Genomic DNA, 13,266 nt, shown 5'->3' on the forward strand with positions numbered 1-13,266 from the left:
GTGTGCTTGGGGGTGCGAGTGGGGGCTGGTAACAAGATCTACTTGGATTTCTCCCCAACCCTCCCGAGAAGATTTAGCGGGTGGGATGGAAGTCCTGTTGCACCAACAGACCTTGTTCAGCAAATGCAGCAACTTTGTTGAATCCCACCCACTGATAGAAAAGATATATTTGCTCACACGATTTCCGTTCCTGACTTGGACAAACATGCAACCTGCGGCAATTTCTGCTTCCGTTTCAGTTTCCGGCGGAATTCTCCAACATCCCTACTAATAACACATCACAATGTAGCATTTTTTAAAATAAAAAATATATTTATTGCAACAGCTAGGCACAGCAAGAAAATGGATCTGTTGTGGCGAGCGACCGACTCTGAAGGATGTCCGTTGGGGAGGTGAGATCAGTCCGGAGTCAGTGCTGAAGTCACACCTGTGTGCATACAGGGAATGGGAAGAAAAAGACCTGAAAAGATACCAATCTTCTTGTGTCCCTGCCTAAGCAAGACATTTGCTCTCTGAAGGAGAGCCCCAATTCCCCCACGCCACCGAGGCCAACACATTTTATTTCTGCATTTCAGGGGGTTGGTCTAGATGACACTCAAGGTCCCTCTTCGAAGTCTACAATTCTTTGATGTACTGGTCAGAGAATAGTTCATGCCCTCATCTGTCCTGCACTCCTTGTGCTACTGACTGGAGCAAGTTGCTTCATCCTGCAACAAATGAATGACTTTTGGGGTCCGTTCCGGCTCTACGGTTCTACAATCCCATAACCTTCCCTTTGAACTCAGGCAGACACCATCATACGTGGCATTGTGGCACATGCCCTGCGAGCATATTTGGGTACGGAGGCCTTGGCTAGTGTCACATTGGCTAGTGTCCTAAAGGAGCATCTCCACCATAGCTGTCAACTTTTCCCTTTTCTTGCGAGGAATCCTATTTGGAATAAGAGAATTTCCCTTTAAAAAAAGGGAAACGTTGACAGCTGTGATCTCCACCCCCATCGTTCTGCCCGGACGCTGAGGTCCAGCGCCGAGGGCCTTCTGGCGGTTCCCTCACTGCGAGAAGCAAAGCTAAGGGAACCAGGCAGAGGGCCTTCTCGGTAGTGGCACCTGCCCTGTGGAACGCCCTCCCATCAGATGTCAAAGAGATAAACAACTACCTGACATTCAGAAGACATCTGAAGGGAAGTTTTTAATGTGTGACATTTTAATGTATTTTTAATCTTTGTTGGAAGCCGTCCACAGTGGCTGGGGAGACTCAGCCAGATGGGCGGGGTACAAATATTATTATTATTATTATTATTATTATTATTATTATTATTATTATTATTATTACATTCCAGCATACCAAATTTCAACTGCCTCTATTTTATAGGGTACTAGGATTGTTATCCCCCCCCAGGTTTTTAGGTTTTAAAAATAAATATAAAACAGTGTCACCACCACTATTTTAAAGGCATTTTTAAGGACAAACTTCATACATCCAGGGTTTTTTTGTTTTTGTTTTAATTAAGTGTTTCTCCCATGCTAGGGGTCAGGGTTACAAGTATTGAGGGAGGAGGTGTGAGCAGTTGCCCAGCAAGGCATGAATGGTTCTCTCATTTCCTCCCTGCATGTTCTAAGTCTATGTAACTCTCAGGCTGACCTTGACTTCAGACACAGAGTCGGGCTGCATACAAACCACATGCGTAAAGCACATGACTTGCCCCAAAGAATCCTAGGAGCTATAGGTTTTTTTCAAAAAAAATATTCTGGGAAGTGTAGCTCTGTACGGGCAAACTATACCCCGCCAGGAGTCTTTGGGGGAAGCTGTCTGTTTAAAATTTATTTGTGTGTATGCAGCTGCAGTTAGTCAATTTATTTTTCCGGCATGGGGAGGTAGCTTACAGATTTTCTGCTTCAGGAACTAAACTGAGCAGAGCCTTCTCTGTGCTTGGTGGTGAATATCCCATATCTCATGTGGGGCTTGGCAGGGTCAGAGAAAATACACACCCTCTTGGATCAGGCCAGGCATCAAGTTACAACCAAGACAGGGGCATTGACTACAAGCGGACCTCCTGCCCTTTGTGCCTCAAGCCATACAGGCCTCTAGTATGAGCAGTGGTGTAGCGTGGGTTGCCAGTGGCCGGTGCAAGGCAAGTATCCTCGGTACTACCTACCAATAGGTTGGAACAAAGAGGCAATAGCTCCGCGACCTACCCAAGTGGCAGCTGCAGCACCCTGTGAGCGTTTAGCAGGGTGGAAAGCAAGATGGGGGATTGGGATCTTTCTAAATCCTTGCAACCGGCCATCACCCAAATCCGCTCCTCAGTCTGCCCATGCAAACACACGAGATGTTCTGTGTGGGAAGGGCACACTATTGTCTATTTATTATTACTTTTCTAAAAAATGTGCCCCTCAGAATTTTGAGCCCAGGGCAACTGCCCCCCACCCCATGGCCCCACCCATGCTATGCCACTGAGAGTGAGTTCTGTATACTCTATATCAGGGGTCAGCAAACTTACTGCGCCTCGGGCAGGTGTCTCCAGCGCCAATTGCGTGGCGGGCTGGAGGGTGGGGGAGCACATGCCCATACGCGTGCGCACATGCTATTTCTGGCACACTTCCAGGGTCAGAGGAGAACAGAAATAGCTTGTGTGCATGTGCATGGGCCTCCTCCAACCCGGATGTGTACCAGAAATAACGCTTACGCATGCGCACAAGCTATTTTCGGTCCTCCTCCGACCTGGAAGCGGGCAGCTGTGCAGCGCAGCGCCAGTAAGAGTGGGCGGCAGCAGCGGGCGGCGGGGGTTGCCACGGGCCGGATAAATGGCCTTTTCCGGCCCACGAGCCTTAGTTTGGGGACCCCTGCTCTATACTTTTCCCCTATAACCAGTTGAAATTGTACAAAAAGAGCAATACGGGCAAATCTGCAACTCACAGAGTGGCTGGGGAAACCCAGCCAGCTGGGCAGGGTGTAAATAATAAAATCATCATCATCAACAACAACATCATCACAGAATCCCATTTTTGGTGGTGGTGGCAGTAGTGAGGCAACGGAGTGCAGAATTTGAGTATTTTACACAGAGACCTAGATAGTGCTTTGAAAAACACCGGAAGGAGGTATGAGGAGAAAATGGTGCCCCCTCTACCGCCTTCCCACCCCCCCCACCCCACTTTGGTGGCAGCAAGTAAGGCAGCAGAAAACCCAGAGTCCTTAATCCCAGCTTTTGGCAGAAAGGGAGAGACTTATGCACACATAGGCATTAGCAGAAGCATCGCCACCAGTTTTATTTGTGTGGTTTGGAGGAAAGGGAGGGGCTTCAGGGGTTCCTGGAAGACTGGGCTTCTATGCTGCAGCCTCCTGCCCCCTCCACCTTTCCCCCATTTCAGATGCATCCTTGTGTCTCATTGGCCGTTGCTAGGCAGCAGCTGACATTCCTGCCAGCCTCGCATCTGAGCATCTGTTGGCTCCCATCCTTGCCCAGAATAATAGGGAGGGGGGCTATTCTGCTGCTTACCTCTTCCTCCCGAGGGTGGCGCATAGCCTGCTGGTAGAAGAGCATCCTGCCGGTTCCCCAAGACGAAAGCCAGGGTAGCCAGTACCAGGGCATCGGCTATGCCCAGCAAGGCAAGGGTAAAGGCCCAGTGTATTGTGCAGGCACCCAGGGTGTAGCTCCTGGCCCGAGGCCCACAAAGAGCCCTGACTTCAGGGGCTCCCCAGCCATCTGGGAAAACCAGGCAGCCGAGAGCCTGACAAGTTGCTGTGAGACAGAGAGAGACAGAGTTAATAAAGTTGATGTCCTTACACATAGGACCCACGTACCTACGGGACCGCCTCTCCTGGTATGCCCCGCGGAGGACCTTAAGGTCCACAAATGACAACACCTTGGAGGTCCCAAGTCGCAAGGTGGTTAGATTTGTCTCAACTAGGGCCAGGGCCTTTTCAATACTGGCCCCGACTTGGTGGAACGCTCTGTCACAAGAGACTAGGGCCCTGCGGGACTTGACATCTTTCTGCAGGGCCTGCAAGACAGAGCTGTTCTGCCTGGCCTTTGGTTTGGACTCAGTCTGACCCTTAAGTTTCCCTTCCCTTATGGTTTTGATCTATGGGCTACTTTTAAAATGAGGCTGTATTTTAGATTACATTTTAACCTGTATTTTAAATTGGGTTCCCCCCCCCCCCTATTATGTTTTTACTGTAATTTTACTGGTGTTAGCTGCCCTGAGCCCGGCTCTGGCCAGGGAGGGTGGGGTATAAATAAAATTTATTATTATTATTATTATTATTATTATTATTATTATTATTATTATGATCACACCTACACCTCCATAGAATGATAATCTACTGATTCCCACCCCCAATCTTGATGCTTAACCCATAGCCCTGGGACCTACTTTCCCCATGCTAGATCCAGAGGGGAGAAAGACTGGGCATTTGCCAGGACCCTGAAGACCAGCAGAGGTCCATTGCCCTCACAGTACTATAATTCTCACTTTGCTCAGAATGTTCTAGAACAGGCATGTCCAACTCCCAAGAGACTGTGATCTACTCGCAGTACAAAAAAAACTGGCAGTGATCTACCCATTGTCACTCGAGGGAGGAGGAGCGTGCGTGGGGTGGGTGGATTGGTCAAAAATATTGAGCATTTTTTAAGAGGGATGTGCCCAGAGTTGTTGAGCTTTTTTTGGGGGGGGGGAAGGATTGCACAGAGGGTTGTTTCTTTAGCTTCTCCCCTGTAACTTTTTGTACACGGTAAGGATCCCGCAATCTACCAGGATCAGCCAGTGATCTACCGGTAGATCACGATCCACTGGTTGGACATCCCTGTTCCAGAAGATCAGGTGCCTTAGAAAAAGGAGAAGTGAGATGATTGGAAAAGACAGAATAAAAAATGTGAATGTTATGTGTACAACTCTTAATGTGAGAGGTTTAGGTAATCAGGTGAAGTGAGTGAGGAGGATTGGGAAGTATATTCAAGAATTGAAGGCTGATGTGTTGTTTTTTCCAAGAAACATATAATGGGGGGGGGAGAGGGAGGTTAATTTTCTTGGCTTTTTCCAGGTTTAAGGTAAAGGTAAAGGGACCCCTGACCATTAGGTCCAGTCGTGACCGACTCTGGGGTTGCGGTGCTCATCTCGCTTTATTGGCCGAGGGAGCCGGCGTACAGCTTCCGGGTCATGTGGCCAGCATGACTAAACCACTTCTGACGAGCCAGAGCAGCGCACGGAAATGCCGTTTACCTTCCCGCCAGAGCGGTACCTATTTATCTACTTGCACTTGGACGTGCTTTCGAACTGCTAGGTTGGCAGGAGCAGGGACCGAGCAACAGGAGCTCACCCCATCGTGGGGATTCGAACCGCCAACCTTCTGATCGGCAAGTCCTAGGCTCTGTGGTTTAACCCGCGGGAGCTCAAAGAGGGGAACTATGTCTGAGGGCCCTCAGCATCCTGGAGCCAGCACTGTTCTCTCCCCCTACTCCAATCCTGGGGGTGCAGGAGAGAACCCCATCCTTTGCCCCAAACATTTTGGTACTTGAGGGGGAAATCTGAATGATGCCACCCTCCTGCTAATTTATATGGGGCACAATCCACCAGGAAGTTGTCTTGCAGAAGCTTCATTGAAATGGAGAGGAGCTGCACAAGAGCACTCCAAGGGAATTCTAGCCCTCAGTCAGGGCTCTGTGTATACTGCAGTTGAGCAGGAACATGAAAAAAGCACAGAATATGGTACTGGGTACAGAATTCAGCTTTCCAAGAAGCGTAGCTTTTACTCTTTACAGCAGGTTTCTGGCCCTTAGGGCAGAAAAAGATATGCTGGAAAGAGTGCAGGCGGCATCTGCAGAAATCTCAAAAGATGGATGGTTAAATCGGATCTGGAGTCCTGCATAACTCCTTGCCCCTCCTCTGTGGCTAGCAAAACCAGAAGAAGAAATTGTTCAGAAACAGCAACAATTTCAGACTAAATTATGCAAAAGAAGAGAATTGTGCAGATTTGCTCAACTTGCATAGTTCATAGGGAAATCTCTGCTGAGTCAGAACAAAGGCTTGCCAAGGTGGCCGACCAGGTACCTCTTGGAAGCCCAAAGCAGGGCATGAAGGCAATAGCTTTCTCCAGCTGTGGCTCCACTGTTGTCCCTCAATGGGCAGGTATTCAAAATACCAATGACTGGTATTCGGAAAGGTATTAATGGTACCTCTAATAATGGAGAAAGCATATAGCCATCATTAGTAGCTGTCCGCCCTGTCCATTGGCCTTGCTGCCTAAGAGTTGAGACGCCAATGGCATCTAGAGGGTCGCCCATTCTAAAGCAGATACATTTTGGTGGTCATGGTAGGACACCTATTTAAGGTTTTTTATCTGTCTCACATCCACTTCCATATTGGCCTGACCAAACATGAGAATAGCTCTGTCTTACTTGTAATTCTTTTCACCTGATATTTAGAGCTGTTGTGTCTCTGATAGTGGAAGTACTGTTAATACTACAGGCTCACCATGTCTAGAAGCCCCTGAGAGCCTTCTCCTCCATGAATTTGTCCAGCCCACTTCAAATCAGCGGCCATCACAAAGCTTTGGAGGAGTGAATCCCGCAGTTTAACTGTGTGTTGCAAAAAGAAGGACTTTCTCTCATCTGTCCCCATTCTGCTTAAGCAGAATGATGACTCTGAGTTCTAGATTTATAAGATGCAGAAAATACCAGAACCCAGGATCCCCCAATAAGACTGAACATAGGGGGAGATTCTGGGCAGATAAAAGGAAGGAGCCCACCGCTCAAAGACCTTGTTAGTAAAGGCCAGGCAACCCACAGTCGAGGGTAGCAGGCAAGATTTATTCTCACCGCAAGTGAGTACTGGGGGACTCCACTTAGGTGGGGAGTAAAACCAGACTCCTGCTTATTGAGAATCAAGCCTGTCTGTGGGTGCATAGCCTCATCTTGGATTGGGTCTGTTGGTCACACCAACATGTGACTCACACTGTTGTTTGCCTTCTTACCAAGCAATCACATGACTGGTTTCTGCAGGATATGACCCCAGGTGAACAGGGGTGTGTGTGGGTGTCTGTTTGGCAGTAGAAGAGACTCCCACAAGAGGCAGTGGGATCTCCTTCCTTGGAGGTTTTTAAGCAGAGGATGGATGGCCATCTGTCATGGATTCCTGCATTTCAGGGGTTTGGACCAGATGACTCCTGGGTCCCTTCCATATCAAAGATTCTTTGATTCTATGAATTTATTGCCCTCCCACCCATTCCTTTCTAAAAGAAGGTAGCCCAGGGCTGCCTGCTCTCATCGCAACCAGGAAAGCTGCCATTTGCTCCCATTGAGAGGCACCTTCTCTCTCACCTGCTGAAAGCTGCTGCCAGGCACACACCTTGTAGACAGTCCCCGGGCTGCAGACCCAGAAGAGGCCCAAGGAAGCCACACTGCCCATCACCAGGACCAGGGCCATCAGGACAAAGACCGCGGCTGCCTTGAAGGATGGGATGGGGGTGAGGGTGACCAGTGACCCCTCGCACTGGAGGCTGCCATCCCGCTCCTTGCAGACTTGGTAGAGGCCGAAGGAGCCCACGGCGCTGACGCTGGGGTCGAAAAGGACCCCGGAGGGGGGCAGCTGGTAGGTGAGCGGCGCTGTCTGCACCCACGCCGGCTGGATCAGGACCACGACCTCCAGGACACCGAAGCAGAGGGTGCAGCCAGCCCAGAGAGCGCCCACCGCCCTGGCATTGCGCACAAAGTCCGTCTGGTAGAGCGCAGCTGCTTCTCGGGCTGCCAGCATGGCTCAGCCCTCTTTCAAGGGGCCTGCCCGCCCTCTTGCACCCGGGGCAACCTCCACGAGGGAGCAGCTTTCCAGAGAAGGATAAAGTGGGGAAGGGGGGGGGGTCGCCGTGTCCCTTTTGCGCCACAATCCAGCGTGCGCCCACTTCCTCCGGCTGCGGATGCCCTGCTTTTGTTTTCAGCTATTGGCTCCTCTCCTCCTCTGGGGAAATTTCTGCATTCCTCGGCTCCTGCAGCTGCGGCTTTCCCTGTCGCTGGTTCCAGGCTCCCTCTGGGGCGAGGGAGGGCTGCTCGGCTCGCTTCTTCCGCAGTCTCTCTGCATTCCTCTGCTGGAGCTGCTACCTTCCTTCCTTCCTTCCCCGAGATTGGCTACCTTCCTTTGCGGGGCGCCGAGGGAGGGAGACGCTGCTCCCCGGCTCTTCCCATCCTCATGCCACAAACCCGGATTTATTTCCTCCAGCGACGGAGGCAAAAGCAGCTGCCACTTGGCCCGGCGCCCAGGTTGACTTGGCCGCCTCGTCCTCGCCTCCCTGGCTCGGTCGCTCAGCGAGGAGCGGTCGGGAAGATGCTCCGCGCTCCCTCCACCTGCCCAGGGCGAGGATGGAGGCACGCTTTCATTTCCTGGCTTGGAAAAACAAGAAGCGGTGTTTTGGGGCTGGGGAGGAAGAGGGCCCAGAATAGCTGTCCCTTTCCTCCAAAATGCACATCGGCTACAAAATGCAGGAATGCAGACAGACACAGGTCATGGTCCTCTGCAGACAAGGGATTCGCGTTTCCAGCAGGGGGCAGGCAGCACAGTAGATTTTTAAATACTATTATCGACTTATATACAGCATATACCGTATATCCATACAGTGGTACCTCAGGTTAAGTACTTAATTCGTTCCGGAGGTCCGTTCTTAACCTGAAACTGTTCTTAACCTGAAGCACCACTTTAGCTAATGGGGCCTCCTGCTGCCGCCACGCCGCCAGAGCACAATTTCTGTTCTCATCCTGAAGCAAAGTTCTCAACCTGAAGCACTATTTCTGGGTTAGCGGAGTCTGTAACCTGAAGCATATGTAACCTGAAATGTATGTAACCGGAGGTACCACTGTATGTCTTAGATCTTGCAAGAGTCTGTTAGTGAATGATAAAAAAATAAAAATAAACGGTAGTATTTAGATAACCTTTGGGATTTGTTGTTGTTGTTGTTTAGTCATGTCTGACTCTTCGTGACCCCCTGGACCAGAGCACGCCAGGCACTCCTGTCTTCCACTGCCTCCCGCAGTTTGGTCAAACTCATGCTGGTAGCTTCGAGAACACTATCCAGCCATCTCGCCCTCTGTCGTCCCCTTCTCCTTGTGCCCTCCATCTTTCCCAACATCAGGGTCTTTTCCAGGGAGTCTTCTCTTCTCATGAGGTGGCCAAAGTATTGGAGCCTCAGCTTCAGGATCTGTCCTTCCAGTGAGCACTCAGGGCTGATTTCCTTCAGAATGGAGAGGTTTGATCTTCTTGCAGTCCATGGGACTCTCAAGAGTCTTCTCCAGCACCATAGTTCAAAAGCATCAATTCTTCGGTGATCAGCCTTCTTTATGGTCCAGCTCTCACTTGCATACATCACTACTGGGGAAACCATAGCTTTAACTATACGGACCTTTGTTGGCAAGGTGATGTCTCTTCTTTTTAAGATGCTGTCTAGGCTTTGGGATATTGAAGGGAAAATACAGGCTGCAAGCACTTTGTTTGCCAAACATGCAAACTATGAAACAATGGCCATCAAAGAAGGATCCTTGGGTCTGTGCAGAACAGGGGTACCAAGGTTGGCAGGTGGGGAGAGAGGCATGTTGTCACACAGGAAAAATGTGCCCGTTTAAAATTAGACTTGGAATCGCAAACAGAAAGGGAAGAGTTGCTTTTTTCCCAGCGGGTTTCTGGGAAGAACAAAGGAAGTAGGCAGACCTCAATGGGGGGCCAAAGGGCAGAACTATCTTGGCAGGTTGTGACAGAGGCAGGGAGATGGCTGCAATGCTGGGGGAACAAGCCCCTCTTGAGATGCAAACATTTTAAACTGTGCACTCCCTCCGTTGAAAGCTTCTGGTGTAAATGTGTGTAGAATAAATAGTATTTCTTAATGGCACAGCAGTCTCCACCGCACCTTGAATCCCAGTGGAAATGCACCCCAAGGGTAAGCGCCTGGGACTCCCGGGAATCTTTTACCGCTTGGCAGAGATTAGTTGTGCGCAACCTTCGCAACGATATGTTATAAAGAACAACTGTACAATGTTCTAGTTCACAGAAGTTACACACCTGTGCCTGGGCTTCAGACTGCTAGGGCTCAAGTGCTGGGAGGCTCCTTCACACAAAGAATTTAAGCCATTAAAAGGTAAAGGGACCCCTGACTGTTAAGTCCAGTTGTGGGTGACTCTGGGGTTGCGGCACTCATCTCGCTTTCAGGCCAAGGGAGCCGGCATTTGTCCACAGCTTCCGGGTCATGTGGCCAGCATGACTAAGCCGCTTTTGGCAAAACCAGAGCAGTGCACAGAAGTGCCGTTTACCTTCCCGCCAGAGTGGTACCTATTTATCTACTTGCACTGTGACATGCTTTCGAACTGCTAGGCTGGCAGGAGCTGTGACCGAGTAACAGGAGCTAACCCTGTCACGGGGATTCGAACCGCGACCTTTCAATCGGCAAGCCCTAGGCTCTGTGGTTTAACCCACAGCGCCACCCACGTCCCATTTAAGCCATTACGGATGAGCATTTAGCCATGTCAGAGGCCAGTTGTGGTGATGCAGTTCAGACACAAGGTGGGCATCACAGCAAAAGCTAGACCTAAATGCCTGAGCTCTGAGTTCTCCGTGAAGACCTTGTCGCTGCCGTGGATTCAAGTACAGTGGTACCTCGGGTTACATACGCTTCAGGTTACAGACTCCGCTAACCCAGAAATAGTACCTCAGGTTAAGAACTTTGCTTCAGGATGAGAACAGAAATCGTGCTCTGGCGGTGCGGCGGCAGCGGGAGGCCTTCTGGGAGATGATATATAATGAACTAAAAAAGGTACTTAGGTACACTTTTCCTAAAAAACCAGAGGCTTTTCTTCTGGGCATAGTCGGCCAACTGGTGTTAAAGAAGGATAGAACTTTTTTATGTATGCAACAGCAGCAGCGAGAATCCTTATTGCAAAGCATTGGAAGACACAGGATGTACCCACTCTGGAAGATTGGCAGATGCAAGTGATGGAGTACATGGAGATGGTGGAAATGACTGGCAGAATCCGAGACCAGGGAGAAGAGACGGTGGAAGAAGATTGGAAGAAATTTAAAACGTATTTACAGAAATACTGCAAAATTGTTGAATGCGAATGATGTTGAAATGAAACGAAGTGGTTCTAGCAATATGATTAGAAGTTAAAATTTGAGAGGATAAATAATTAAGGGTAAAATAAGAGGATATGAATTTGCCGATTAAATTTCTAAATGGAATACAAAAAAGGGAGATGTGAGGAAGTCATGAAAATAAGTTAATGAATGGTATGATATTTGAAAAAATGATTTTTCATATTTCTTTTTATATTTTTGCTTGTTTTTTGTGTGTGTTTGTGTGTTTTTCTGTTTTTGTAAACTTTTTTTTGTAAAACTCAATAAATATTATTATAAAAAAACCCCAAAAAAACCCCAGAAAGTTCTTCCTGAGGTTTGGGTCCTAGCCTCTGGGATTTACAACACCACTTGCTCTGACTTATCAGCAGACACACCAACTTGTGGCATTATGCAAACACAAATATGTCTGAAGTTTTTTATAAAACACGCACACACATTGACTTGCTGAGCCCAAATGACTTAGGCTGCAGACCTAAGAGCCACAAAAGTTTTCTCTTTATAACATTGCTGCTAAAATCACTTAACTTCATTCCGACATCATTCTAACATTCATTAATTTTACAGTATTTATGTAAGTAGTCTTTAAATTGGAGGAGTATGTAAAAATGGATTGTTATTAGGTGAGAATGCAAAGTTATAATACATCAAGGTAAAGGACTAAGATAAAAATAAGGAGGGAAAGGATTTGCTGAATTAACTAATTGAACTGGAATACAAAAAAAAGGGAGGGGTGAGGAGGTCAAGGAAACAAGCAAATGAAAGACAAGACATGAAAAGATTGATTTGTTTTTAACTGTTTTTATTTTTCTGTATTCTGTATTTTTTCTTTTTTTTCTTTTTTCTTCTTCTGTAATCTTATTTTTTGAAACTTCAATAAATATCTTTTTTTAAAAAAAAGAGCCACAAAAGTTTTGATCACAAGCAGTTTGCTATTAAAGAGGCGAAAAATCCTATTGTTTTTGCCAAGGCCATCAGAGGGAGAAGATGCAGCCTTGGCTCAGACCAAGCTCCAAGATCTGCTGAATTCCTATGTGCGGCACAAATGTGCAAGACTGCAGAGTAAGGAGTTAAGGCCATCAAACTATACCTGAAAAGTGGGTACGGTCAGAATAAAAAATCTTTCCATCGCTGGAGCAAGGGTTTCACAGAGCGTGGCATCCGATCACCCAAGGCAGAAAGGTATATATAGGTGTGGAACAACTCTGGGGGATCAACACAACATTATGGATAACAGGAAGGTAGGTGAAAAGAAGATCCTTAAGGGACTGGCTGGAAAAACTGCAAGTGGATTTTGTGACAAACTATGTGCAAAACTATGGGACGTGGGTGGCGCTGTGGGTTAAACCAAGCCTAGGACTTGCCGATCAGAAGGTTGGCAGTTCAAATCTCTGCGACGGGGTGAGCTCCGGTTGCTTGGTCCCTGCTCCTGCAAACCTAGCAGTTCAAAAGCACATCAAAGTGCAAGTAGATAAATAGATACCGCTCCAGTGGGAAGGTAAATGGCGTTTCCATGCCCTGCTCTGGTTCGCCAAAGCGGCTTAGTCATGCTGGCCACATGACCTGGAAGCTGTATGCCAGCTCCCTCGGCCAATAAAGTGAGATGAGCGCCGCAACCCCAGAGTCGGTCACGACTGGACCTAATGGTCAGGGGTCCCTTTACCTTTTTATGTGTGAAACCAAGTATCTTTTGTAAACTGCCGTGGCTTACTCAAAGACTGCATCCAAAGAACTGGCATTTGCTGGACAGGGATAAAGAGGTGGAGGAAACTTGCCTGAATCTCTGGAACAGACTGGGATAATTACAAATTTAGAAGCAGAATGACAAACCCACACATCTGGCAAACACCCCCCCCCCAGCCTCAGCCCCAGCTGCATCCTGCACACAGTTCTGATGGATGGCCAAGGGGGGATGTGTCAGAAATGGAAGAGAATGAGTTTCTATTACACACAGAGGCTCTGGCAGGTCATCAGGTGTGCAAAGCCTCCCCAAGGGTATACGTGTCACGAGGAAGCAGAGAGGGCACTAGCAGCCAGTGGGCAGAGCAGAGGCATGGCCCCAGTGGCAGCCCACGAGGAGGGCATAGTCATGGGATCACAATTTAAATGGCTTAACATTGGACCAAGCGATCTGTCCCCGCTCCCCAGATCTAAACACAGCCAC

General features: G+C 48.5%; 1 protein-coding gene across 2 annotated transcripts; it reads right to left on the reverse strand.

The window, feature by feature from the left end:
* Nucleotides 1-291: 291 nt before the first annotated feature.
* Nucleotides 292-8,586, reverse strand: LOC309332398 (LHFPL tetraspan subfamily member 5 protein-like). 2 transcript variants are annotated; one of them, XM_081845579.1, is made up of 3 exons: nt 7,316-8,582; nt 3,497-3,739; nt 292-427 (listed from the first exon to the last, which is right to left on the reverse strand). In XM_081845579.1, exons 1-3 carry the CDS (start codon nt 7,746-7,748, stop codon nt 399-401), a joined length of 705 nt encoding a protein of 234 aa, XP_081701705.1. In that variant the 5' UTR covers nt 7,749-8,582; the 3' UTR covers nt 292-398. The 2 variants fall into 2 exon arrangements, with proteins under 2 accessions (XP_081701705.1, XP_081701704.1); XM_081845578.1 differs by lacking the exon at nt 292-427 and having other exon boundaries at nt 2,894-3,739; nt 7,316-8,586.
* Between the last annotated feature and the right edge of the window lie 4,680 nt (nt 8,587-13,266).

Source organism: Podarcis erhardii (genome assembly GCF_964252035.2).
Source record: "Podarcis erhardii genome assembly, chromosome: 17".
Taxonomy (NCBI): domain Eukaryota; kingdom Metazoa; phylum Chordata; class Lepidosauria; order Squamata; family Lacertidae; genus Podarcis; species Podarcis erhardii.

What these genes read in the sequence shown, in the direction of transcription:
- LOC309332398 (XM_081845578.1), bottom strand. Translation starts at nt 7,748, where the DNA reads ATGCTGGCAGCCCGAGAAGCAGCTGCGCTCTACCAGACGGACTTTGTG. An exon ending in CTGGCAGCAGCTTTCAGCAG is followed by an intron (nt 3,740 to 7,315) that starts GTGAGAGAGAAG and finishes TCTGTCTCACAG; the next exon opens with CAACTTGTCAGGCTCTCGGC.